This window comes from Gastrolobium bilobum, unplaced genomic scaffold, assembly GCF_033153095.1.
Source record: "Gastrolobium bilobum isolate Gb01-03AN ecotype WA unplaced genomic scaffold, APGP_CSIRO_Gbil_v1 utg1530, whole genome shotgun sequence".
NCBI lineage: Eukaryota > Viridiplantae > Streptophyta > Magnoliopsida > Fabales > Fabaceae > Gastrolobium > Gastrolobium bilobum.
The window spans coordinates 321748-346452 of record NW_026898965.1 but is presented as its reverse complement, the minus strand read 5'-3'; the positions used below and the strand labels follow the sequence as shown (position 1 = coordinate 346452).

The following is a 24705-nucleotide window of genomic DNA, read 5'->3' as shown; positions in this document are numbered from 1 at the left end:
CTGAAAATGTCTATTTGCACGCGTTTCTCTATCAGTTACCTCGCTACGTCTACCAACAAAACATCAATTATTTCAGTTAAGTTATCACAATTATTTGATATGATTATTTAAGGATTTTCGTATCCTAAAATATCATCACTACGTCGCCGTTACCAACCTAACATATTTATTAGTTGGTGAGCGTAAAACATTCTACTTCACACACAAGACACAACTATAGTCTTTCATATAAATCACCACTTTTTAATATCTCAATATTAATAATGACAATTATTAGTTCATGAAAAACAAAAATAAAATTGGCTCATAAATATATAATCATACAATGTAAGCAAACCTAATCCTGAATAATCTTAGACTATTTATTTAGTGTAAGATTAGCAATTAATAAAATAAATAAATTGGAAATATTTCAATAATTTATTATTGGCTTTAATGTTTTTAAAGTGACGTGGATAAGTTATTTATATTTGCTGCTAAAACGACGTTGTTTTGGGTTGAAAAATTTAAAAATTATAATAAAAAGACTATTATAACCCTGAAATAACTTATAATTATAAAAATATCATGATTTTCGCTTCAAAACGATATCGTTTTGAGCTCAATGTAGATAACTAAGCTCAATATAGATAAGTTATCTACATTGACGTAGAAAAAACGAATCCTTTATTATTTGGGATTAGTTCAATTTGAGACAGATTCATGATTAAAAATTTAAATTTTTTTCAAAAATAATAAAAAAAAAATGATCAAACAGATTATCTCATCTCAATTATTTCACTCTCATACATCAAATGAACCACCATCGTATTCTAATTAATGAAATTTTCAGAACTACGAATTATTTGCGTTTTTCTGTCATGCATTCACATACACACTCCACGCGCTCAAAGATAAAGAAAGAAAAAGGCAGGCAAAACAACAGTTCCTGACTTTGACTTTTCTCCTGTACTCTCCTTCACCTTCGTCGTCATCATCTTATTCATTTTCTGCAACCATTGCTGTTTTGAGCTCTAATCCTCTTGACCATTGACCCATTTCTCAGTTCCATTTCCAAAGCTTCTTCCTTTTTTTCCATTTGCTTAATTCACAATCTATCAGGTAAGATATAAAGCTAATGCTTCCAACTTCTCTTCTTCATTCGTTCCCTTCCATTTTCATCCCCTTTCACCTTGTTTTCTCTTCCTCTCTCACAATTAGCTTCATCCCCTTAAAGGGGCAGGGTAAAAATTGTTTTTTTAATATCTGTGATCAAACCCCAAATTAGAAAATAGCAGAAACAGAGGAAAGATCAAACAGAAGAGGTAAAGTGAAGATTAGGGTTTTTTGGTGTTGTGCCAAAGATGGAAAATTTGGATGCTAATTCAGACCAGTACGCTACCATTTCTCCTAATTTATCATCATCATCATCATCATCTGGAGGTGTTAATAGTAATGATAACAATGGTAACAGTAATAGTAATAGCAGTGTTGGCACTGGTCCCTGGTATGGGATGAGGTTGCCCTCTGTTAGCCCCTTTCGTTCTCCACTTTCCTTTTTGTTGGATTACTCTGGCATTCTACGCTCACCCCATGATTCTGAGGCTGTGATTGTCAACAATGGAGTTCCTGGTTCGGAATTAAGGTCTCAGCTTCAAACTGGGTCGTTTGATGCTGCTGCTGATGCTGGGAACAGTGCAGGGGAAGTTGCAATAAGGATCATTGGAGCTGGAGAGCATGATCAGAATCAGCTTGGAGAAGTGGGGCATGATGATTGTGATGATCTGATGGATGATAGAGGTGGAATGCCTGCATTGGATGATGATGATGATGCTGGGGGTCGTGGTAGAAATGCTGTTGGTGAGAGGGTTCCTTTGGTGTCTTCGTCTTCACCATTGGCTGGTAGTGGACAGGTTGGTGGTGATGCTGCTGGGAATGGTAACAGTAGGGATTCATCATCCTACCAGAGGTATGATATTCAGCAAATTGCCAAGTGGATTGAGCAAATTCTTCCTTTCTCGCTCTTGTTGGTGGTTGTTTTCATCCGACAGCATTTGCAAGGTATAAACACTTGTGTTCTGATTCATTGGTTATGTTATGTTATGCCTATGATGTTGATCTTGGCTTCAAAAACTCCTCCTAGGGTACTCCAATGAAATCATAGATTGGCACTGTGCATTTCCCTTGGTTTGCTTTTTACTTGTTATTAGTTTTTCCATTGTTAAAAATAAAATATTGGGAAAATTCAAAATTGTTTCTGTTGTATAATTGTAATACCCCATATTTTTATTAACTTTAACCTTATGTCTTTTAGTTTAATTGAGAAGCTCAAACTTTTAAGTTTTGAGGACGAAACTTCTTTTAAGGAGGGTAGAATGTAATATCCCAGGAAAATAATAGTAATTTATAATACAATAAATTAATAATACTAATAAAACTTGGATGTAATCCTAATCCCTAGGTGTTTAGGTTATCTCTATTATATGAAATTTGGGGTGTTACAATAATATATGCTAATTGTAAGAAAGGTAAAGATAAATTTTGTAGAGTTAACTAAGCTATGATGTTCATGCCATTTGTTTCAATAGAGATCCTTTATTGATAATTTGAAAGCTTCGCTTAATGAAAATCAGTATGCAGTTTGCTTTCTACCTTTCATGTAAGTTGTGATTGCGTCTTTTCTTATTTGCAATCTCTTCCTCAGAGATGGTGCGTAATGCACTGCTTCTGACATTTAGTTTAAGTTTCCTCTAATTTCTTCTTTTGATCTTTTTTTCCCTTATTACTTGATGATATTCATTTCTGATCACATCCAGGTTTCTTTGTCACAATTTGGATATCAGCTGTGATGTTCAAATCAAATGAAATTGTTAAGAAACAGACAGCTTTAAAGGTGCTTTACCCATATCTTTGCTAACCCTTTAAAATTTCCATTCCTAAACCAAGTTTCTATTAGCTAAATGAGAGGCTAACACTAGTTTTATTTTGCAGGGAGATAGGAAAGTGTCTATCCTTATTGGCATTGCTTTTGCTTTCATGCTTCACGTGATGTGCATTTACTGGTGGTATCGAAATGATGATCTTTTATACCCACTGGTCATGCTTCCTCCAAAAGCAACACCTTTCTGGCATGCCATATTCATCATCTTGGTTAATGGTATGGACTTATTCTGTTTATGCACTGTTCAGTTGTTACCGTGGATTTATGCTTGAACTTTTATTTATTCTAATTTACACAGTGACATAAATGTATGTCCATAGTTTATGATTACTATAAAAAGAAAGCTCCATAGAAATAGTTTTGCAATCTAGGTGAAACGCTTAATGCTTGACATATATATGCAAGGGTTTTAAAGTTTCAGCACAATATTCCAGCTGTTTTATTGATCACTAATAATGAAATTGAAACCTTCCTTTTTGTTGTTATGTAACTCTTTCTATTTTGAATATTTCCATCAATGTCTTATGTGTAGACGGGGTACAGTGAAACGGATTCTCTATATTTAATTATTGGGTGGAATAGGAATAGAATTAAAATTGATTCAGGATGAAGTTAACGGTTTTGTCCTATTGTAGCCTCCTTTTTGCATAACGACAAAGTTTCCTTTGCCTGATGTCAACTGTCATTGCTTGATCACTTTCATAATCCACATGTCAATACATCCAAGGAAAAAAGGAATGTTAACTGAAATTATGTTATAGATCCAGAACTGCTGTAGGGAGACATGATCTCAAGATCTCAACTGTGAAATTTCTATCCTACTCACTTCCAGCCCAATTGATGAACTATTGAAATAAGTGCTTCTATCAAAATTGAGTCTCAGAACACAAAAATAAATTTGAAATAGCTTATTCTAAAAGCTATACATGTTTTATCTGGTGTCATCTGTCAAGTGTGAGCTAAGACCTGGAAACCCCCCACCTTAAGTAGAATTGATACTCTCGCATAAATTGAAGAATAATATATGTTGGCAGTCCGGTTGCAATTTTTTTCTCAAAAGGTTTATTCCTTTATGCTACACAGAAAAACTTGTTGGAATACCAATGAATCGATGACAATATTAGATCTGTATTTTCAATGTTGATCCAAGATCTGAGTCTTCCAGCATGTGCACACTTGAAGTCCTTTGGTGTTCCATAAAATGCTCAATATTTACCCAAACTGATTGGTAGTGTTACTGTTGTAGTTTGGTAGTTTTTTTTCATTTAGTATTGTTCTGGAGACAGTTTTTTTCTGGCCATTTATTAGCTTCAACGTTTGACTTATTATTTGATGCTGATAATGAGCTATATCTTTCTGGATCTCGTGAGTTGTATCAAAATACTATTCTTTTATAGATAGTTGTATCACTATCCTTTACTTTTGTCTTAATTGATTGTTTCTTTGTGTCTTATCTATCCCTTTATATTGGTTTTTTGTGGCCTTTAGTCATTCTAATTTTTATTGGTATTAATGGTCACCATATACATTGATTTTCAGATACATTGGCACGGCAAGCTGCAATGGCTTTCAAGTGTTTCCTGCTTATATATTACAAAAATGGCAAAGGTCATAACTTCCGTCGGCAGGTGATTAGTGTCTTCCATATACAACAAACATGCAATTTCCAATTATAGTTTACAGCTACAACAACTGAAATAATCTAACTCATTTCTAGGCTCAAATGTTAACTCTGGTTGAGTACACGCTGCTGTTGTATCGTGCTTTGTTGCCAACCCCAGTTTGGTACCGGTTTTTCTTGAACAGGGATTATGGCAGTCTCTTTTCGTCACTGACCACTGGATTGTATCTAACTTTCAAGCTAACATCTGTAGTTGAGAAGGTATGTTTCCATTCTTTAAAACTAGTTTCCCTAGTTCTGTATTTAAAGATATTTGTGCATTATGTTAAATTATTCCCTTGGTTGTCTTCAACATTCTGTGTGCTTCTTTAGGTCCAATGTTTCGTTGCTGCCTTGAAGGCTTTATCAAGAAAGGAAGTTCATTATGGGGTTAATGCCACAATGGAGCAGGTGATATTCCAGTTTCAGTTACAAAAAATTTATTAATGCTGCATTTGAGTAATTATATTTTAGAAAACACTTCTCTCTTCTTTGTTGCATGTTGTTTGGAACTTGTAGTTTTCTAATTTTTGTAACTGCATACACATCCATATAATATATTGAAGTTGGGTGGGTAAATGTTACATGCATAAGAAAATGACTTTTAGTCAGCGATTCTCCTTCAAGTAATATGTTTCATCAATCTGACAATAAAGCTATGTAATTTAATGCAACGGTTGTCTATAAGATTACTTATAAATATTTTCTAACTATAAAAATTATGGATCATGTCTTGTAAATATTGCTTACATATATCAATTAATTTATCACATTCATCTCACAGAATGTGATTTGTCCTGATGGAACTTCTATATTTTATTTAGTTGTTTGCCTGCACGCGGTGGCTGTGTTGTACATCATTCTTATGGATGAAATGGAGAAGGATCTGTTAGCAGCAACAAAATAAAACGGTCCAGGTTAGGGGAAAAAAGGGTTAGTAGGGGATTAGGACTCAACTCTTTTAATAACAGAATAACTACTTTTATGCAGTAATAAAAGTAGGGGGAGTAAATAGAGTCAGTTGAGAGTCTTGAGAAGGAAATTGGAAGGGAGAGAACCAGGACTCTCAAATACCTGGGAGCTAGAGAGGGAGAGAATTTTCACTGTATCGTTCTGGATCTCTGGTTTTGTATCACATTGTTAATTGTCAGAGTGATTTTCTGTAATAAAGATTTGTTGTTCTACCTACCTGCGCTCCAGTTCTATGATGGTAGCATGCTCTATTCGTCTCCCTTATTTTCCTTGAAAATTTCTGAAAATATTCAAAATCCTAGGGAATGAAGGACAAGATTTTTGTGAATGTTCTTATTTGTTTATTGCTTTTCCTCTCTACTCTCCATAGCCATTATTTGTTGGTCTACTCAACTATATATTTGGCGTCTTTTGAGAATCTTGAGCTTGTCTTTCAAAATTTGGAGCAAATTCTGCCAAATCATTTTTGAGGTTTTTTTAGGAGTAAGGGAAGATGAGCTTTATGGAAATATGCCTTATTTGCAGTTTTATTGTATATATGGCAGAAGAGAAATGTTAAAATTTTCAAGGATAAATTCTTGCCTTTGTATTTTTTATTGGACATAGTTGTCTTCTTGGCATTTCTATGGTTCTGGTCAATGGCTACTTTCACTAGTATTTTTTATGTGATATGCAGTGGGATGAACTTTATGTCAATGTGCTTTGTTTGCAGTTTTATTGAATCTTTGGCTGAAGGGAAGTGTTAGAATTTTCAAAGATAAATTCCTATCTTTGCATTTACTAATGGATAGTGCTTGGTTGATGGCTACTTTCATGGGGATTCATTATGTGATATGCAGGGGAGCTGGAGAGCTTTGTAACATAGATATGGTTATGTTCTGCGTAATGTTTGCTTTTGGCCTTTTGTTATTGGATGCTGTCTTCTGTCTTTTTCTTTTACAATTATTCCTTTCCAATGGAGTTTCTTTATATTTAAGGATGGAAAACTGTGTAAATGCTAGTATATGTTATTGTAGATTTTTATTGGGCAATTTTTTTAAATATGATTCTAAATTCTAAGTATTGAACACAGGTTAATGCTGCTGGTGACCTATGCGCTATATGCCAGGAGAAGATGCATACCCCTATCTTGTTGCGCTGTAAACACATTTTTTGCGAAGAGTGTGTATCAGAGTGGTGAGTTCATAATTTTATTCCTCATTTACAATTTATTTTTTTTATTTGAAAAGTTCACTATATTTAAGAAAAAATCAGATACGTTCTGATTCTGAAAGCCAGTAGATAATTGTTTAGGGTAGACTAGTAATCAACTAGGAGAGTTTCCCGTAAGTTCCCACTATTTAATTTTCAAGAATACCATACTCTTTATAAAAGGTTCTCACGAAAATGTTGATTTTGGCTAATGGTTTGAATCTCTCTTACATGTTTTCTTGTATAAGAGTTAGTTAAATTGTATTTTGATTTGCTCGTAGTCATATTTATGACTTCTCTCTTGACCTACAAAGGTACCTATATATGCCTCCAAGAAAAATTATGCATTTGGTTATATTATGCATCCAATTACAGTCTTCTTATGAACTAATGACCAGAAGTACTGGTTTGCACCAACTGTGGAACTTTCATTTTATCAAATGTTTTATTCGTGCCACCTGGATATTTGTCAAATATTTAAATTAATCGGGTTCAAATCCCAAGCCAACACCTAGGAGAATTAATTCTCCTAGATGCATCAGGCTGATGTAGGGAGTGTGCCCTTGAGGAGAAACTTAGTCTCGGTTGATGCGAAAACTAGCCCGAGCTAAGTATAAGAAGGAAGTATACATTATGTTTTTGACTTATATACAAATCATTTAAATTGTATTATGATTTGCTCATGATCTTATTCATGACCAACAAAGGCACTTTTCTTTTCAGGTTTGAGAGAGAAAGGACTTGCCCACTATGCAGAGCATTGGTTAAACCTGCTGATCTTCGGACCTTTGGAGATGGATCAACAAGTCTATTTTTCCAGTTGTTTTAAACTCGCGAACTTTGGGTTGGATCATAGCTTTGAGCCAACCTCTACCAAAAAATCATCATGTTTAGTGCTCTGATTTGGTAAGATATTTCATCAATCAATTCCTAGGAAATGAAATTGTAGGGACTCATCAAAGATATGGCTTAAAAATTCATGTTCTCTTGTAATGAGGTCAGATGTGCAAGCTGCCAGCTACTCAAACCCGAGGGGATCCCACTAACCTGATATTTTATATTCCTCATATCTCAGTAAATGATAAACACAAACTTGTTCATAATGTCACATCCTTTTGAAATTCATCTCCCTCTCCCACTCCCTTTTTAAAGTATGTATATGTATCTACACAGGCTTTATGCAAATATGTCAACTGAGTTGTTCATGCACTTGGAAGTGCTGAAATTGATATTTTTACTATATGAAATTTGGATTTGGATGCTTTTGGTGAGTGTGCATGTCTTTTTTCTTTTAGGCATCAATGTATGTTATCCAATTATAGAGATGTATCTATAGATTTGATAATGCTGCTGAATCTTTCTGACATAATTTTTGTAGCATGAAGAGAAGGAATGCTTTCTGCACATTTGAATTTACACACTTATATTTACCAGATAAAGTTACGCACATGTTTTTGTTTAATTTGTTAATTTGCAATATATAAGACAATAAACTAAAGTTCGTAGCAACTTGCAAATATCATTATCACGTGAGCTAAAGGAGATTGACATGAAAGAGTAATGTTACAATGGTATTTTCTCAACAAACCAGAAGCAACCTTCAAAATTGGGCATCAATTAAAATATGAGAAATGGTGTTAGATTAAGCCAATAAATTTGGATTAGTGTGGGTTTTAGTATTGAACAAATTGGTGATGAATGAAACATAAATTAATTGTATATGCATCTCAGTAATATAAATCGACTTTTTACAATTAAAACAGATTTTTTAACCTAATTTGACACGAGATCAAAACAGATTTTTTTAGCCTAATTTGACACGAGGATCTGCTGCCAATTTTACTAGATGCAATTAACTAATTAATGAATTAAATAACTAATTTTCAATTTTAAAATTTGAATCTATGTATACTACTAGAGTTGCTGAATCAATTGTAGGTCAAATCAGATTTCATGAATGAACTAATTTTAGTAAGTATAAAACACTGGAATTGTTTCAGCATATAATATAGGGAAATATTTTTCTCATTTCGTTGGAGATAGCTCTCTCATATTATACACTCATTGAATTTTGTGCCAGCTTTTTCCATTTCTTTTTCCTTTTGTTTTAAAGTGTGGACCCCATATATTTATCTCACACACATGAGAGAACTATCTCAAGCAACATGAGATTAGTAACTCCCTATAATATATTAGCTAACTGAATAATTAGGCATACCTTTCTAAAATTAACTAAATAAACTGGGACTCCGAATAAGTATAAAGTTTAATTTGTCTTATTTCCAATTCATTCTATAATTAGATCATTAAATTGATAGTGTCTAAGACATATACATGCTAAATGATCGAATAAATTTAATATAGAAGTGCTACATGTCATGAGACCTACGCCCACAATTTTCTTTATATTTAATAATAAAGAGAGATTGTATTTATAATCCCTTTTTGCTTACAATCTTTTATAACTAAATTTTAACTATTAATCTAAGAGTATAATTTATTGAAAATTAATAATTAATTAATAAATATAACTCAATAAATTATATTAGTAGAAACTAATTATTAAGATTTGATTATAAGAAATTATAAGTAAAAAGAGATTGTAAATATAACTTCTTCGTAATAATATTATATGTTTTATATACAAATTTATACTTGACAAAAGAGGTCATAAAAAACGCAACACCATTTTGGCCAAATTAAAATAGAAAAAATATTTATATTATTGTTGCATAAATTTTTTCTCGGCCACCCTCATAATCAAAACAATGTTATTTTGGGTTAAAAAATTATAATAAAAAAGACTATTATAATTCTGAAATAAATTATAATTTTAAAAATATCTTGATTTCTGTCTCAAAACGACATTGTTTTAAGGTCAATGTAAATAATTTATCTATATTAATTGTAGAAAAAATAAACCCCTACATAAATTTATTAACTATTATTATGCGAATGTAACAGATAAAAAAATTTCAGCAGGAGGACTGGCACACCCAATTAACACACCATTTTTTTTTTTTTTCGAAAATTAAAACACCATTTTTACTTGTACCATTTTGGCCAAATTTTGCTGAACCCATGAACTAATATTTATATCTATTTACAAACTTTTTAAAAAAAATTTATAATCTACACTGTATTTTTTTAGATGAACATAATGTAATTTGTAAAAATTTGTATTCTCCAAAAAAATATAATATAGTTTATAAAAGTTTGTAAATATAATTTATACGTGCTGTACATACTCCACAAAAATCACTCGAAAAATCTTCCTCAAAACCGCCGCTGAGATTCTTAGTGAAGGGAAGAGGGTTCAGCTGCGTTTTCATCGAAACGCGGAAGATTTTTTCGATGAGAATGTTCTCCACATCCGCTAGAGGTCGTTGAGGTTTCGAAGCCGCCGCCGCCAAATCTATCTCCCATTACCTCGTCGGTTGTTAGCGAAGAAGCTATGCGTTTTGTACTGCAAGATTCATTTGGGTTCCTGTGGTTCTTGATATTGTTGACCTTCATTAAAAATGACTGTTAACTGTTGACTTCAATATTTGCTATTGCTAACCATCACTATATTTGAGCACTCTTGCTGTTAAAAAGAACAGTTCCCAAAATTGAATCGCAATCTGTTAGAAATTTGCGAACGCTTCTTTTTGACTGCAAGAGTGCTCAACTTAGTCCTTATAAAATGCATTTAGTGACTACGAATTTTTAGTTCAGGTAATCACATGTCTCATGTCTCGTATTAGTGACTTGACTACCATAGAGGTATGATATTCACTTGTGTTCTGATTCATTGGTTATCTCATGTTATGTCTATAATGTTAGTTTTGGCTTCAAAAACTCCTCCTAGGGTACTCCAATGAAATCATAGGATTGGCACTGTGAATTTCCCTTGGTTTGCTTTTTACTTGTTATTAGTTTTTCCAGTTGTTAAAAATAAAATATTGGGAAGATTCAAAATTGTTTCTGTTGTATGATATATGCTAATTGTGAGAAAGGTAAAGACAAATTTTGTAGAGCTAACGAAGCTGTGATGTTCATGCCATGTGTTTCTATAGAGATCCTTTGTTGATAATGTGAAAGCTTCACTAAATGAAAATCAGTATGTGGTTTGTTTTCTACCTTACATTCATGTAAGTTGTGATTGTGTCTTTTCTTATTTGCAACCTCTTCCTCGGAGAGGTGTGTAATGCACTGCTTCTCACATTTAGTTTAAGTTTCCTCTAATTCGTGCTTTTGGTCTTTTTTTCCTTATTGTTTGATGATATTCATTTCTGAGAACTTCCAGGTTTCTTTGTCATAATTTGGATATCAGCTGTGAGGTTCAAATCAAATGAAACTGTTAAGAAGCAGACAGCTTTAAAGGTGCTTTACACATATCTTTGATAATCCTTTAAAATTTCCATTCCTAAACCAAGTTTCTATTAGTTAAACCCCCTACCCCTAATACCAAATAAACCAGAGGCCAACACTAGTTTTATCAGGAAAGTGTCTATCCTTATTGGCATTGCTCTTTGCTTTCATGCTTCACGTGATGTGCATTTACTGGTGGTATCGAAATGATGATCTTTTATACCCACTGGTCATGCTTCCTCCAAGAGCAACACCTTTCTGGCCTGCAATATTCATCATCTTGGTTAATGGTATGGACTTGTTCTGTTTATGCACTGTTCAGTTGTTACCGTGGATTTATGCTTGAACTTTTATTTATTCTAATTTACATAGTGACATAAATGCATGTCCATAGTTTATGATTACTATAAAGAGAAAGCTCCGTAGAAATAGTTATGCAATCTAGGGGAAACCCTGAATGCTTGGCATATATATGCAAGGGTTTTAAATTTTCAGCACAATATTGCAGCTGTTTTATTTATCACTAACGATGAAATTGAAACCTTCCTTTTTGTTGTTTTGTAACTCATTTCTATTTTGAATATTTTCATCAATGTCTTATGTGTAGACAGGGTACAGTAGAACAGATTCTCTATATTATTTTATTTTTTTGGTAAACGGATTTTCTATATTTAATTATTGGGTGGAATAGGAATTGAATTATAATTGTTTCAGGATAAAGTTAACAGTTTTGTCCTATTGTAGCCTCCTTTTTGCATAAGGACAAAGTTTCCTTTGCATGATATCAACTGTCATTGCTTGATCACTTTCACAATACACATGTCAATACATCTAAGGAAAGAAGGAATGTTAACTGAAATCGTGTTGTAGATCCAGATTTGCTGTAGGGAGACATGATCTCAAGATCTCAACTGTGAAGTTTCTGTTCTACTCACTTCCAGCCCAATTGATGAACTATTGAAATAAGTGCTTCTATGAAAATTGAAATAGCTTATTCTAAAAGCTATGCATGTTTTATCTGGTGTCATCTGTCAAGTGTGAGCTGAGACCTGGAACCCTTCAGTAGAATTGATACTGTCACATAAATTGAGGAATAATATCTGTTGCCAGTCCGTTTTGAATTTTTCTCTCAAAAGGTTTATTCCTTTATGCCACACAGAGAACTTGTTGGAACACCAATGAATTGATGACAATATTAGATCTGTGTTTTCAATGTTGATCCAAGATCTGCCTTTTGGTGTTCCATAAAATGCTCAATATTTACCCAAACTGATTGTTAGTGTCGCCATAGTTTGGTAGTTTTCTTTCATTTAATATTGTTTTGGAGACAGTTTTTTTCTGGCTATTTATTGCTTCAACATTTGACTTATCATTTGACGCTGATAATGAGCGATATCTTTCTGCATCTCTTGAGTTGTATCAATATACTTTTTTTTTTTTGGAGATAGTTGTATCATTATACTTTACTTTTGTCTTAATTGATTGTTTCTTTGTGTCCCATCTATCCTTTTATATTGGTATTTTTGTCGCCTTTAGTCATTCTAATTTTTATTGGTATTCATGGTCACCATATACATTGATTTTCAGATACATTGACGCGGCAAGCTGCAATGGCTTTCCAGTGTTTCCTGCTTATATATTACAAAAATGGCAAAGGTCATACCTTCAGTCAGCAGGTGATTAGCGTCTTCCATATACAACAAGCATGTAATTTTCAAGTATAATTTACTGCTACAACAACTGAAATCATCTAACTTATTTCTAGGCTCAAATGTTAACTCTGGTTGAGTACACACTGCTGTTGTATCATGCCTTGTTGCCAACCCCAGTTTGGTACCGGTTTTTCTTGAACAGGGATTATGGCAGTCTCTTTTCATCACTGACCACTGGATTGTATCTAACTTTCAAGCTGACATCTGTCGTTGAGAAGGTATGTTTCCATTCCTTAAAACTAGTTTACCTAGTTCTGTATTTAAAGATATTTGTGTATTATGTTAAATTATTCCCCCTTGTCTTCAACATTCTGTGTGCTTAGTAGGTCCAATGCTTCGTTGCTGCCTTGAAAGCTTTATCAAGAAAGGAAGTTCATTATGGGGTTAATGCCACAATGGAACAGGTGATATTCCAGTTTCACATAAATTTTTGTTATTAATGCTGCATCTGAGTAATTATATTTTTAAATAACACTTCTCTCTCCTTTGTTGCATGCTGTTTGGAACTTGTAGTTTTCTAATTTTTGTAACTGCATTCACATCCATATAATATATTGAAGTTGGGTGCGTAAATGTTACACGCATAAGAAAGTGACTTGTAGTCAGCGATTCTCCTCCAAGTAATATGTTTTTATCAATCTGACAATAAAGCTATGTAATTTAATGCAACGGTTGTCTATAAGATTACTTATAAATAATTTTAACTATAAAAATTATGGATCATGTTTTGTAAATATAACTTACATGTATCAATTAATTTGTCACATTCATCTACAGAATGTGATTTGTCCTGATGGAACTCCTATATTTTATTTAGTTGTTTGCCTGCATACACGTCAATTTCAAGCAATCTCAAGTAATCTTACATAATCCAACGTAATCTTTAATCATTGTTATTATTTATAATTATCTTAATTAATTAATATAATTCTCAAGTAATTAGGTGTATATGGATTTCAATCTATTTCAAGTAATTAAATAATAATCTTATATAATCTCAATCAATTATGTCTATATCAACTCATATTTATTTGATTTCTCTGTTGTAATAAATATTACAAATCAACTGCCAACATTATTTATATAACATATTTTTCAAGTTTCAAATTATTTTATGATAAACTTGATAATACATTTTATGCTTACCACATTTATGATTATCAGGTTCTTCTATTTCGTTTATTTTCTACTTTTTTTTTCTCACTTTCTTTTTATTTTATTGATATATTAGTTATGATTGTGCTACATATGAATAGAAATACTATTAATTGTTGTTGTGTAAATTTTGTTTCGATCATTGGCCATCATTATTCCAACAGTGTCACAACGAAGTGTCATAACTCATAACAAGGTTATAATATATTCCGGAGCGTATCTTATTTTTGTATTGTGGTATAAATTTGTTTGATTTCATTGTTATCCGATCTTTCCTTTTTTCAACTAAACATTTTATTGTGTTTTTGATTGATGAATAGGGCAAAAACTAACAAAGGGAAATATGAAACAAGCAAAGTAAACATTGTGCTGACTTTGACTCTAGCAGCAACATCTTTTAGAGTCCAAGCTACGCAAACTGGAAGAGCAGCAGCATAGATATATCTTGAAACTAAAATCATCATAATGAATTCACAAAAAAAAAAAAAAAATAAAAAAAAAAAAAATAAAGAAGAAGAAAAGAAATCATTATTATGGCTTCAATGATGAAAACCATCAATAGACTTATTTGCCTATTTAAAAGCTCGCACTAACCCAAGCCACCAAATATCTGTGGGAGATCATGAGAGTGAATTTTCTTATGTTGAAAAAGATATGACAATGTCATATGCGTAATTGTAATCATATAAAGCTGGATCAATGATGATAAAAGATGAAAGAGAAAAATATTAAAATATGTAATTATTAAATTATAACCGTTAATTCACATTTGTATGATTATGATTATCTCATATGATCATGTCATTTTTTTTTTTAACATAAAAGAATACTCGGAGAGATCACGAATGCAACTAATAAGAAAAATAACTCGGATACTTTAATTTCCGTTAACTAGCTCTTGAGTTGACTGGAGCAAAGTGCTGGAGGAGTTAATTTCCATTCTCATAAGAAGATATCCAAACAGTTAATATTAAATATTAGAACACCGAATTAAATGTATTTGACATTGTTCTTTGTTCTTAGGGTGTTGGGGCTTTTTCAATTTTTATTTTTATTTATTTATAATTCAGGATTTACTACTATCAACATTGATATTTTTCAGACAAAAGAAAAATTAAGTCACCTTTATTGGAGCTATTTTCGTGGAGTGCTAAGATTATGTACAATTTATAATTATTATTTAGATTTATATATATTGTATGTATGAGAAAGAGGGAAACTATCATGCCATCATATGCAACACAAAATCACATAATCTAATACTCAGTTAAGAAAAGATCAATATAAATTCATATTTGTCCTCCCTTGTTGTTCTTTGTTTTTTTTAGCTAGCTAGTTTATTGCTTGCGTATGAGGTTACATTGTCTATCACACTCTTGTGCAAAATTTTATATTTCTTAACAATTTGCTTGATCCAAGGGGATCATAGTTAATATGAGATATGTGGATAGTGATGTCTACAAAGTGTTCCTTCCAGATGAACTCAAGAGAGGTGTGAATTGAGTTTTATTAAAATAATTTGTTAATTAAAAATTAACTCAAAGCAATAAATCAAGATAAGGATAGAGAGATATTAACATAATAATTTTTTTTGCATTTAATTTAACTTCATCATCTCAAGCAACAACGAAGGAATCCATGAATTTGTTAGTGGTGAGCCTCCTCCCGGGACTCAACTTCTCTATCTTGCTGATCTTGGAGCTGTGGGTAGGCCTAGGGCAATGACCATCCAATAGGGGTGTAGGTTTTTTTGTGTGTGCTGATTTTGTCGCTTTCTTTCTTGTTTTCTTGTTTTTGGGCTTTGACCCTCTTGTTTATCGAAAAAAAAGAAAAAAGTTCATAAACCCCTTGTGTTTATTCTTTTATCACTTGGACCCCTATGCTTGGAGGTGTAAGGATTAAGCCCCAATAATAAACTATAATGGACAGCACATTGGGCCTATGAAACCAGTGCAGAACATAACTTATGATTATATCTTTTACTTTCAAAATGATAATATTATACTAATATGATTGGGAGTTTTTTTATCTCTATAATTATTTTTGTCAATAGTTTTTTCTCTTACTTAATCACTTTAATCAAATATTTACAAAATGTACTTGTAGAAATAAATATTTGCTTTAAACAAAGTTCGCGTTATATAAATATATATATATATATATATATATATATATATATATATATATATATATATATATATATATATATGAATTACAAGCATAAATATTTAAATCATATAGTGATAAATGCCTTATATTAAATTGTATAATTTTTAAAATATATGAGTTAAAATTTTACCTAATAATAGAAGCTTTACACAAAAGTATATTAATATATAAATTATTAATATATAAATCGCAGGTAAACATATACATTACATGAGGCTGAAAATTTGACATAAAGAGGTATTACTATTTAATTTACGGGGCAAATATTGTCTTCAAAAAAAGGAAGAAATCTTTTTTAAAAAATCTTATTAATATAACTTATGGCTTTAATGTTTCTAAAGTGAATGTAGATAAGTTATCTATATTCGCTTCCAAAACGATGTCGTTTTGCGTTGAAAAATTAAAAAATTATAATGAAAAAGGCTATTATAACCCCGAAATAAATTATAATTACAAAAATATCTTGATTTTCGTCTCAAAACGACGTCGTTTTGGGCTTACTGTAGATAAATTATCTATATTGACTGTAAAAAAAGTGAACTCATAACTTATACGGATAATTATTTATGTGGTAGAAATTCAACACTAAATATTATAATCACAAGGGTGATTATAAATTTTAAATGTGGATATAAAAAACTTCAAATAAAAGCATAATAATATGTAAATCATGACAAAATATGTATATCAGATGTGAAAGCTTTATATAAAATTATAAAAAAATTCAAATTATTGAAACAAATAATTGCAATATACAGTCAGAGTTAAGACTTTATATTAAAGTTTTTAATATTTAAATAACAGAGATAAATAATATAACAAGGAACTACGGGCCACGGGCCACGGCCCAATGTCAAGACCTACCCCTTCCGTCTCCGTTATATATATAGGGTTTCAAAAACCCTAATCTGCTATCACCGTCACATAGAGAAGTAGAGAGAGAGAGAGAGAGAGAGAGAAAGGGGAGGGGAACCATGAAGGTGATTTATTCTTCGGAGTCGATGGACGTCCCTGAGGGGGTGAGCATCAAGGTGCATGCGAAGGTGGTCGAGGTGGAGGGTTCTCGTGGAAAGCTGGTTAAAGATTTCAAGCACATGAAGCTCGATTTTCAGCTCTTCACTGACGAAGACGGCAAGAGGAAGCTTAAGATCGAATCCTGGTTCGGAACTCGCAAGACCACCGCTCTCATTCGCACTGCCATTTCTCACATCGAGAATCTTATCACCGGTGTCACCAAGGGTTACCGCTACAAGATGCGTTTTGTCTATGCTCACTTTCCAATCAACGCTAGCATCACCAATAACAACGCCTCCATCGAGATCCGAAATTTCCTTGGTGAAAAGAAGGTGCTTCCCCTGCAATACAAGTTTTTATGTTATTTTATTTTTACTTTCTTTTTGTTTCATCATTTCGGTAATGAATGCCTCATTATCTGAGGGTTGATCATAGTTTATAGCTGTTTGTTTGTGGTTTCAAAATTTGTTATGATTTTACATATAGTAATTTCAGGGGTTGTTACTTTAGTCATTCAATCTAGTCATCAGCAGCTTGCTTGATTTGTTATGTGTACTTAATTTCCAATTATTGTCGTTTGATGTACATTGTTATTGGGGTACATTTTTGAAACAATTAATTTCTAATACATTTGGTAGAGTGGTGGTATGAATATCTCTGAATTGATCTTTGTAAGCCATTGCTTTCTGTGTCTGCGTTATGAATTGTTTTGATTGGGGAATTCCATATTGTATTAGCTCTTGTGATTGCTCAATTCCACATATTCCCTGATCTTACCAGTAGTTATATTCTTTTGGTATTGATGCATTTTCATTTCCTATTTTATTCTATTTCAGTATTGTGTCTTTTGCTGTTCTATTTATATCTTACGGGGTTGAGTGTGATATTGCTGGTGCATGTAAATGCAAAATGCTTTGTTATGCAATGGGTTGGCACAGAAAGATAGACATAAACTTCAGGTGATAGATTAGTTTTTTTTTTAAATTGAAATGTTTATTTGGATGTCATGTACTTAGGTGAGGAAAGTGGACATGCTTGAAGGTGTTTCTGTTGGTCGATCTGAAAAGGTCAAGGATGAATTGATTTTGGATGGAAATGACATTGAGCTCGTTTCCCGCTCCTGTGCCCTCATTAACCAGGTTCGCAGTTCTTTAACTTTCTTTATACACACGCACACAGTCCAACCTTGTTCCATTTTTTCTCTTAGATTATAATTAATTGGATTTCTTTTTTGTTTTTAAAATATTATCCCTCCTTGATTGCAACAGAAATGCCATGTTAAAAACAAAGATATCCGGAAGTTCCTTGATGGTATCTATGTTAGCGAGAAGGGGACAATTGAAGAGTAAAATGTGGACAACTAGGAATATTGATTTTAATTTGAGTCACTCATCTGCCTGCACTGTTTTCTGTTTACTCCCGAGTCTTTGAAGACAGTTTTTCTTAGCTTCTTTGAGATTGGATTTACAATGCTGTGTTATTAAAGTTATCTTTATATGAATAGGGTATTCAAATATTTTAATAGCTTTTGCATGCATCCTTATGAATATTTTCTTTTCTTTTTTTCTGTGTAAATTCACAATTTTGGCGCCACTTTAAAATGGACCCGCAATGTTCTAGTCTTTATCTGCAAAACTATTCGTTGATCACGTTGCCACGCACCCTCTCCTACCTTCTCCCTTGATCTTTGGCCATCAAATACCTAAAAAACTATAAAATTATTAATTTGTTAAAATTAGTCCAAATGGAATTTTTTTTTGGTAATATACTATTATTACTTCGAGTAATTCCGTGTACCCAAAAAAATTATTATAATTGATTCTTTATTTGTAATTAATAGTTGTAATTCTATATGTTTTTTTTAAAGTGAGGGGCGCTAATTAAATTCAGTGAAATTTTAAACAAAACTAATTTTTAGTTAAAATGTGTTTCTATCTTTTGTATTATGAATTTTTTAAGACAAAATTGCCGTTTCTGTTATTGAGTAGTTATTCTACATTCGTAAGTGGTAGTTGGAAATTACATAGCTTCTCTTGTTCGATTTTATGGCAAATACTCTAAAGTTCCATTTGCTATCAAACAAAATTTGAGTTTGGTTGTATATTTTGCGTGGATGAATTCCCGATTTTCGACCAGTAAAATTGATTTCGGAAGGAATAAGAACTTTTTGCATTTTAGATAAATAATTAAATCTGTGCTCCTTAATTTTTTTCTCTCCTTTTTAAGCAGTGATAAGTACTAAGCATTCAAAAATATCAAGATGTATTTTATCCGGTGGCGTTGTCACATTCAAGCCAGCATGTGCCTTGGCATTTGTTTTTTTTTATTATTATTATATAATTATAATTAATTAACTTAGGTGAAAATTATAATTTGACTCAACCTAAATAGAAAATTAAATACTCAATACAAAGTAACAACAAACTATCTAAATCCAAACAAATAATAAAGAACATGTATAGTATGATTATTTTTGTGTTTTATCTTTTTTATTTTTTATCCTGTATATTTTTTTCTTGCTTTATTCTAATCAATTATGTTATTTATTCTTATTCCTATTATTTTAAAAAAGAAATACTTCTAAACTTAATTACAAAAAAATGATTAGTTGACCTATTTCAAAATATGGGCTCAATTAAACAAAATAAATACATTTAAAAGTAGGAAAAAATAAAATAAAAGCTCAGATATAAAATAAAATAGTGCATATCCTAACCTGTCCTCGAAGGAGCTCAGCTAAAACACAACCAGCACACCACATGTCAATAGCAGTTGTATATTCACTTGCCTCAAATATAAGTTCTGGTGCTCTATAATATCGAGAGCAGATACATGATATGTTGGGCTCACCAGGCACCTAAAATTACAATAGTATCATAAGTTTCAGATACATACTATCAAAAGATCTTCAAATTCAGATATTCAAAAAAAAAAAAGATCTTCAAATTCAGTAGAAAAAGGAACTTACCAACATCTTTGCGCTCCCCAACAAAATCACATATCTTTAACTGATGTGTCTGGGGATTAACCTATCATATGCATCACATGTGAGTTCAATGCGCTTTGATGGCAAAGAGATGAATTCTAAGCAGTATACTGTTACAAGTTACTCATAGTCCATTCATATTTCTATATACAAATATCTCAATCAAATTTTTCCTCATGGTATGAATCACAAAATAAAAAAAACATGCAGCATTGTTAATTGTCTAGTGCTTTCCTTCTAAGAAATACAATATAGATTATCAACAACTCACAAATGTAACCCCCCCACTCCCAATAATAGTAATAATTAATAATAAAGTTGAGCAAGACATACGTCATTATGATCAATTGACACATTCAAAGCGGTAAGGAAATAACAAAATACGAGGGGGGAAAAAACCATGACTCAGGCTGAACTGTTACAAATCTTACCAATAGGTTATGGGGTTTGATGTCACGACGACAGACGCCGATCACTTTGACGTAAGTAATTTGATGCGCGGCGTATCTACAAGTTAAGCATTGCAAGGCATTGAATACAAATACAAAAATACCAAAAGCTTATCGGTGGTTGAAGAAAGTCTATAGTTTTGATGTTTGTTTCACCTCACTTAACTTGTATATAAACCTTGTATATCAATGAAAGATGAATTTCTCAATGGATTATTTTATTTTAGATGCCAGTTTCAAATGAACTTCATAGTAAGATGTAGCTGCATTGTCGGAAGCAAAATCAAATACTGGCATGTTTGATCCTGCCACAAAAAAGGCTATTTATACTATCTTTTTTTAGTCTTGCAGAATATTTCTATAGGATGTGAGGTGACTTTTTTAGTCTTGAGAAAATCCTGTCTCATTGTTGTTCAAGATATTAATTATTATAAGAGAAACTGACATTACTCAAATCGAATAAAATTACAATAGAAGGAAATAAATGAAAGATATATTTGAAAGAATCATATGAACTTTTTGTTAAAGGATATTTTTGTCAAAAATATTTATTTTTATCTTATCTAGTATTATACATTACATTATCAAATATTAGATAGTATTATTTTATACAATACCATGCCAAATGCTTAATAGTATTAGAATTTAATTATACATTATATAATCAAACCTTATATTATCAAGTCTTATACTATCAGACTTTATCCAACACCAAACATGCCCTCAACACAGGACTAGACTTTCCATAACAAGTTTCAGATACAGTTTCATACTTGCCATTTAGACACCTTTTTCTTTTGTGCCAAAGAGAATAGCATGAAGATACAGACTAGAACTAGCTACAAAGTAAAAGAATAAAACTTGATCCCTCATATTCAGGAAAATATTTCAAGTGCTTCGAACAAGAAATCATCTCTAATATGTTGTCTCTTTTTAAATGACAAGAAATCAGCTCTAATATGTTGTCTCATACTTGATGCTCCAGGAGCACTAAAAATGCTCTCCAGACTCAGACCAGACACAAGAAACTTGAGCATTTTCTTTGATAGAGTAAACCTAAAGATACTAGAACTCTTATGGCATGGACATATCTTGTTTACGGGTAGGCAGTAAACAATAGTGTGCAGCCTAATATATAATTACAGAAGCTGCTTAAATTTAACACTTTGTTCAGAAAAGAGGATCAGTTGCAATGGTAAGACTGGGATCTCCAAGACCTGAAGGAACATCAAAACCTGACATTAAATTATCACCAAACATTACAGCACCAGCTGCTAATGCTCCAGCACCTGCACCCATTGCAAATCCTGGGGGTCCCCTCTGCCTTGGGGCTACCCCAGAGGATGATGGCATGTTAATATAACTTGGTTCCAAGCCATAACTACTTGGGGGGAAAGTGGGAATATAACCAACATTTGAGTGTGGATTTCTGGGTGGTTGATAACTTGGTCCAGTAGCTGCAGGGTAGCTTGGTCCACCCACATATGGGTTAGAATAGTTTGTAGGAAATGGCACTGGATGTGAGTAAGAGACAGTAGTTTGTGGATGTTTTTCTGGCCCATGGAATGAAGGTTTAGCCATTTGCTGCTGATAAGGTTGCCCAAATCCAATATCTGGGGTCAACTGGGTACTATTGCCACGATCTAAGAGCACTATTCCTCCCCCATTACCTGCATAACAAACATAGAGCCTCAAATCACTTTACTTAATTATTCAAAGCTAAAGATTTAACTTCAATCAAAGTTGTCAACTTTTTCACTCAAATATGGAACCCATTTCTAGAAACTAAAAGTGCAAATAGAATTTTTTTTTTTTTCTTTAAAAAAAAATAAAAATTGAAGCTTGTGAAATAACCATATACCTGGGTGAGAATTAGGCTCTTCCTTGTCCTCAGAAACACGAACTGAAACATCAATGAAGCCTCTTGATTTGCTGGATTTCTTCTTTCGTAATTGGTAGCTTCCTACTTCCTCATGCCTCGGCCCTGAAACCTCAGAGTTCTTGACCTGCTTGGCAAGAAACTCTCTGAGAATAACCGTGGCTGAGCCATGAAGCTTCTCTGTGAGGAATATGGGGTCTCTGCTGTAAACTTCGACGTTCAGTGCAAGATCTTGTAAGTTTGGGTCTGAGTTATCAACCTGAATGGCAAACTTGGTTCCCCAAACAGGATTTGCATTCCCAGAAGCATCAACGTTGGTGCAATACTTACTCTTAGTATCAACCCAACCAACAGCATACCATTGACGCTTCCAAAGTGAGCGTGAAACTCTGACCCCACGAGCAGATATCAAGCATATCTCAACCCAGATTTTCCCCATAGAGGGCACAGAGTAGAAAGAAAAAAAAAACAGGAATGGTAAAGGGTAAAGGGAAAAGGGTTGTTCTGGTTCAGGAAAAGAGACAAAGTGAACAGAGTTTTAAAGTTTTTCAAAGGCTACTTTACTTGCTCTGATAGGGGAACAAAATAGGGTGTACCCTTGTGCCAACTTTTTCTTCCTGTTAAGTGCATCACAGCCATAGGGTATTATTCTGATAATATTATATTATTGGATTTAATTTTATATAATTACTAGAGTTTGGCTAAGGAAAAATATATATATCTCAAGAGATTAAACATTTTTAATGATATAAATGCATACTATAAAAAAGTTTTATCTTCATAATTGATCAAAGTTATTTATTGTAGTTAATCCATAAGTAACAATGTTTCTCACATTTTCACTGAAAGGATGAGGATGAAAACAAGCTTCAACATTTTCCCTTCTTGCTGCAATGAAACTTTTGAATTTACTTATATGCCAAGTGTGAGGGGGACACTAATGATTGATTCTCTTCTGATTGAGCATCCAATGATCTTGTTTTGGCTTGCCGTTCTTGCAATGAGGCTTGAATAATATTACTATCCTTGAAGATTCTTAGGGGGGTAACCTGTCGCACCCTGCTTTTGAAAGTGGGTTAAAAGTTTTAAACTGCCCCCAACCCGACCTACACCGCCAACATATTAGAAAAATAATTTTTTTTCAAAAATTATGCTCTCCAAAAATGTAAAAGGTATCAAATAATGACAAAAATGGTGTAAAAAATATCATTAATAAATATTTAAAAAAAATTAAAAAATCAACCGACAGCAGCAGGTTGAACACGTTTTGACCCGCTCTTAAGAGCGAGACAAATTCAAGCAGGTTGGAAATTCCAACCTAACATCCATTTTGGGCGAGTTAAACAGGCCAATCTGACGGGTTGGACCTGTAAGAACCTGCACCGTTAAATTAGGAATTTTAATAATTTAATTATGAGTTTAAGAAATAATTTCATAATTGACGTCGAATAAATATGGGAAGACTTAAATAATTATTATAAGGGATTAATAACGCTGAAAGTCGCTTTTCTAACGAAAAGTGCAGATACCGGTTCTGCTTCACGGAATAAATGCGTACCGATGAAGTATCCCGAAAAATTATGATAAATACATGAATATTCCTAGAAAAATACCTAAGTTGAGTAAACCAAGTTTGGAGTCATAATTATGAGTATTAATGTCAGAACTAATTCCGGCTACGTGTAAAACGCATACCGGAAAAGTGTTGCGAAAAATTATAATAAAAATATGACAAATCCTAGAAAAATGGCTAGGTTCAGAATATGAAGTTTGAGATTAAAATGATTAGCGTAACTATTAGTGCTAATACCGACGGATTAAACTTAAGGAGACTATAAATACTAAATGACATACTTTTTTAGGTCAGTTTTTCATTCTTCTACGCGGAATTTCTGGTGTCTTGGCTGCCACCTTCTTCTTCAAAGGAAAGTTGGAGCTTTTCTTCATTTTCAAGCCCAAGACTCCACCTTTTCTTCTTGAAAACCCTCCTCCATCATATTGTAGACTTGTAGCAAGCATTGGGGGAGTGAGGAGTGTGTTCTTGGGAGCTTAAGGTTCTGTTTTCTAAGCATGTGAGGGCTGCCTCCTTGGTTGTGGGAGTGTGAGTGTGTTCCACCTCCATTGAAGCTTCAAGAACCAAGCTTTGGAAGAAAAGAACCTGCCTTGGTGTGGAGATTTTCGTGCACCACTAAGTCAGTGGCTTGGGGCACTTCCTTGGTCCTCAGAGTCCTCTCATTTTCTGAGT

General features: G+C 32.7%; 4 protein-coding genes across 7 annotated transcripts; 3 read left to right on the top strand and 1 right to left on the bottom strand.

Moving 5' to 3' along the window:
- Positions 1–912: 912 nt before the first annotated feature.
- On the top strand, positions 913–7988 carry LOC133285860 (uncharacterized). Of its 2 annotated transcripts, XM_061483159.1 has the most exons (8): positions 913–2040; positions 2796–2872; positions 2971–3136; positions 4460–4548; positions 4638–4802; positions 4914–4991; positions 6625–6728; positions 7467–7988. In XM_061483159.1, exons 1-8 carry the CDS (start codon positions 1344–1346, stop codon positions 7570–7572), a joined length of 1482 nt encoding a protein of 493 aa, XP_061339143.1. In that variant the 5' UTR covers positions 913–1343; the 3' UTR covers positions 7573–7988. The 2 variants fall into 2 exon arrangements, with proteins under 2 accessions (XP_061339143.1, XP_061339144.1); XM_061483160.1 differs by lacking the exons at positions 6625–6728; positions 7467–7988 and adding an exon at positions 6229–6387.
- A 2019-nt stretch (positions 7989–10007) lies between these two features.
- Positions 10008–15105, top strand: LOC133285861 (uncharacterized). Of its 3 annotated transcripts, XM_061483162.1 has the most exons (6): positions 10008–11108; positions 11228–11386; positions 12684–12772; positions 12862–13026; positions 13135–13212; positions 14284–15105. In XM_061483162.1, exons 2-6 carry the CDS (start codon positions 11266–11268, stop codon positions 14293–14295), a joined length of 465 nt encoding a protein of 154 aa, XP_061339146.1. In that variant the 5' UTR covers positions 10008–11108; positions 11228–11265; the 3' UTR covers positions 14296–15105. The 3 variants fall into 3 exon arrangements, with proteins under 3 accessions (XP_061339146.1, XP_061339145.1, XP_061339147.1); XM_061483161.1 differs by lacking the exon at positions 14284–15105 and having other exon boundaries at positions 13135–13446; XM_061483163.1 differs by lacking the exon at positions 14284–15105 and having other exon boundaries at positions 13132–13261.
- Positions 15106–17036: 1931 nt separating this feature from the next.
- On the top strand, positions 17037–18670 carry LOC133285884 (large ribosomal subunit protein uL6-like). The gene is made up of 3 exons (XM_061483192.1): positions 17037–17478; positions 18163–18285; positions 18415–18670. The coding sequence occupies exons 1-3, from the start codon at positions 17107–17109 to the stop codon at positions 18493–18495; spliced, it is 576 nt and encodes a 191-aa protein (XP_061339176.1). The 5' UTR covers positions 17037–17106; the 3' UTR covers positions 18496–18670.
- Positions 18671–21482: 2812 nt separating this feature from the next.
- LOC133285916 (uncharacterized) lies at positions 21483–22960 on the bottom strand. The gene is made up of 2 exons (XM_061483234.1): positions 22443–22960; positions 21483–22251 (listed from the first exon to the last, which is right to left on the bottom strand). The coding sequence occupies exons 1-2, from the start codon at positions 22897–22899 to the stop codon at positions 21752–21754; spliced, it is 957 nt and encodes a 318-aa protein (XP_061339218.1). The 5' UTR covers positions 22900–22960; the 3' UTR covers positions 21483–21751.
- Positions 22961–24705: the final 1745 nt, after the last annotated feature.

Excerpts from the sequence above, each read along its gene's own strand:
- LOC133285884 (XM_061483192.1), top strand. The coding sequence starts at position 17,107 with ATGAAGGTGATTTATTCTTCGGAGTCGATGGACGTCCCTGAGGGGGTG. Across the intron at positions 17,479-18,162 it reads ATTTCCTTGGTGAAAAGAAG|GTGAGGAAAGTGGACATGCT; the intron begins GTGCTTCCCCTG and ends TCATGTACTTAG. Across the intron at positions 18,286-18,414 it reads CCTGTGCCCTCATTAACCAG|AAATGCCATGTTAAAAACAA; the intron begins GTTCGCAGTTCT and ends TGATTGCAACAG.
- LOC133285916 (XM_061483234.1), bottom strand. The coding sequence starts at position 22,899 with ATGGGGAAAATCTGGGTTGAGATATGCTTGATATCTGCTCGTGGGGTC. Across the intron at positions 22,252-22,442 it reads AGAGCCTAATTCTCACCCAG|GTAATGGGGGAGGAATAGTG; the intron begins GTATATGGTTAT and ends TTTGTTATGCAG.
- LOC133285861 (XM_061483161.1), top strand. The coding sequence starts at position 11,266 with ATGCTTCACGTGATGTGCATTTACTGGTGGTATCGAAATGATGATCTT. Across the intron at positions 12,773-12,861 it reads GTCATACCTTCAGTCAGCAG|GCTCAAATGTTAACTCTGGT; the intron begins GTGATTAGCGTC and ends ACTTATTTCTAG. Across the intron at positions 13,027-13,134 it reads TGACATCTGTCGTTGAGAAG|GTCCAATGCTTCGTTGCTGC; the intron begins GTATGTTTCCAT and ends TGTGCTTAGTAG.
- LOC133285860 (XM_061483159.1), top strand. The coding sequence starts at position 1,344 with ATGGAAAATTTGGATGCTAATTCAGACCAGTACGCTACCATTTCTCCT. Across the intron at positions 4,803-4,913 it reads TAACATCTGTAGTTGAGAAG|GTCCAATGTTTCGTTGCTGC; the intron begins GTATGTTTCCAT and ends GTGCTTCTTTAG. Across the intron at positions 6,729-7,466 it reads GAAGAGTGTGTATCAGAGTG|GTTTGAGAGAGAAAGGACTT; the intron begins GTGAGTTCATAA and ends TTTTCTTTTCAG.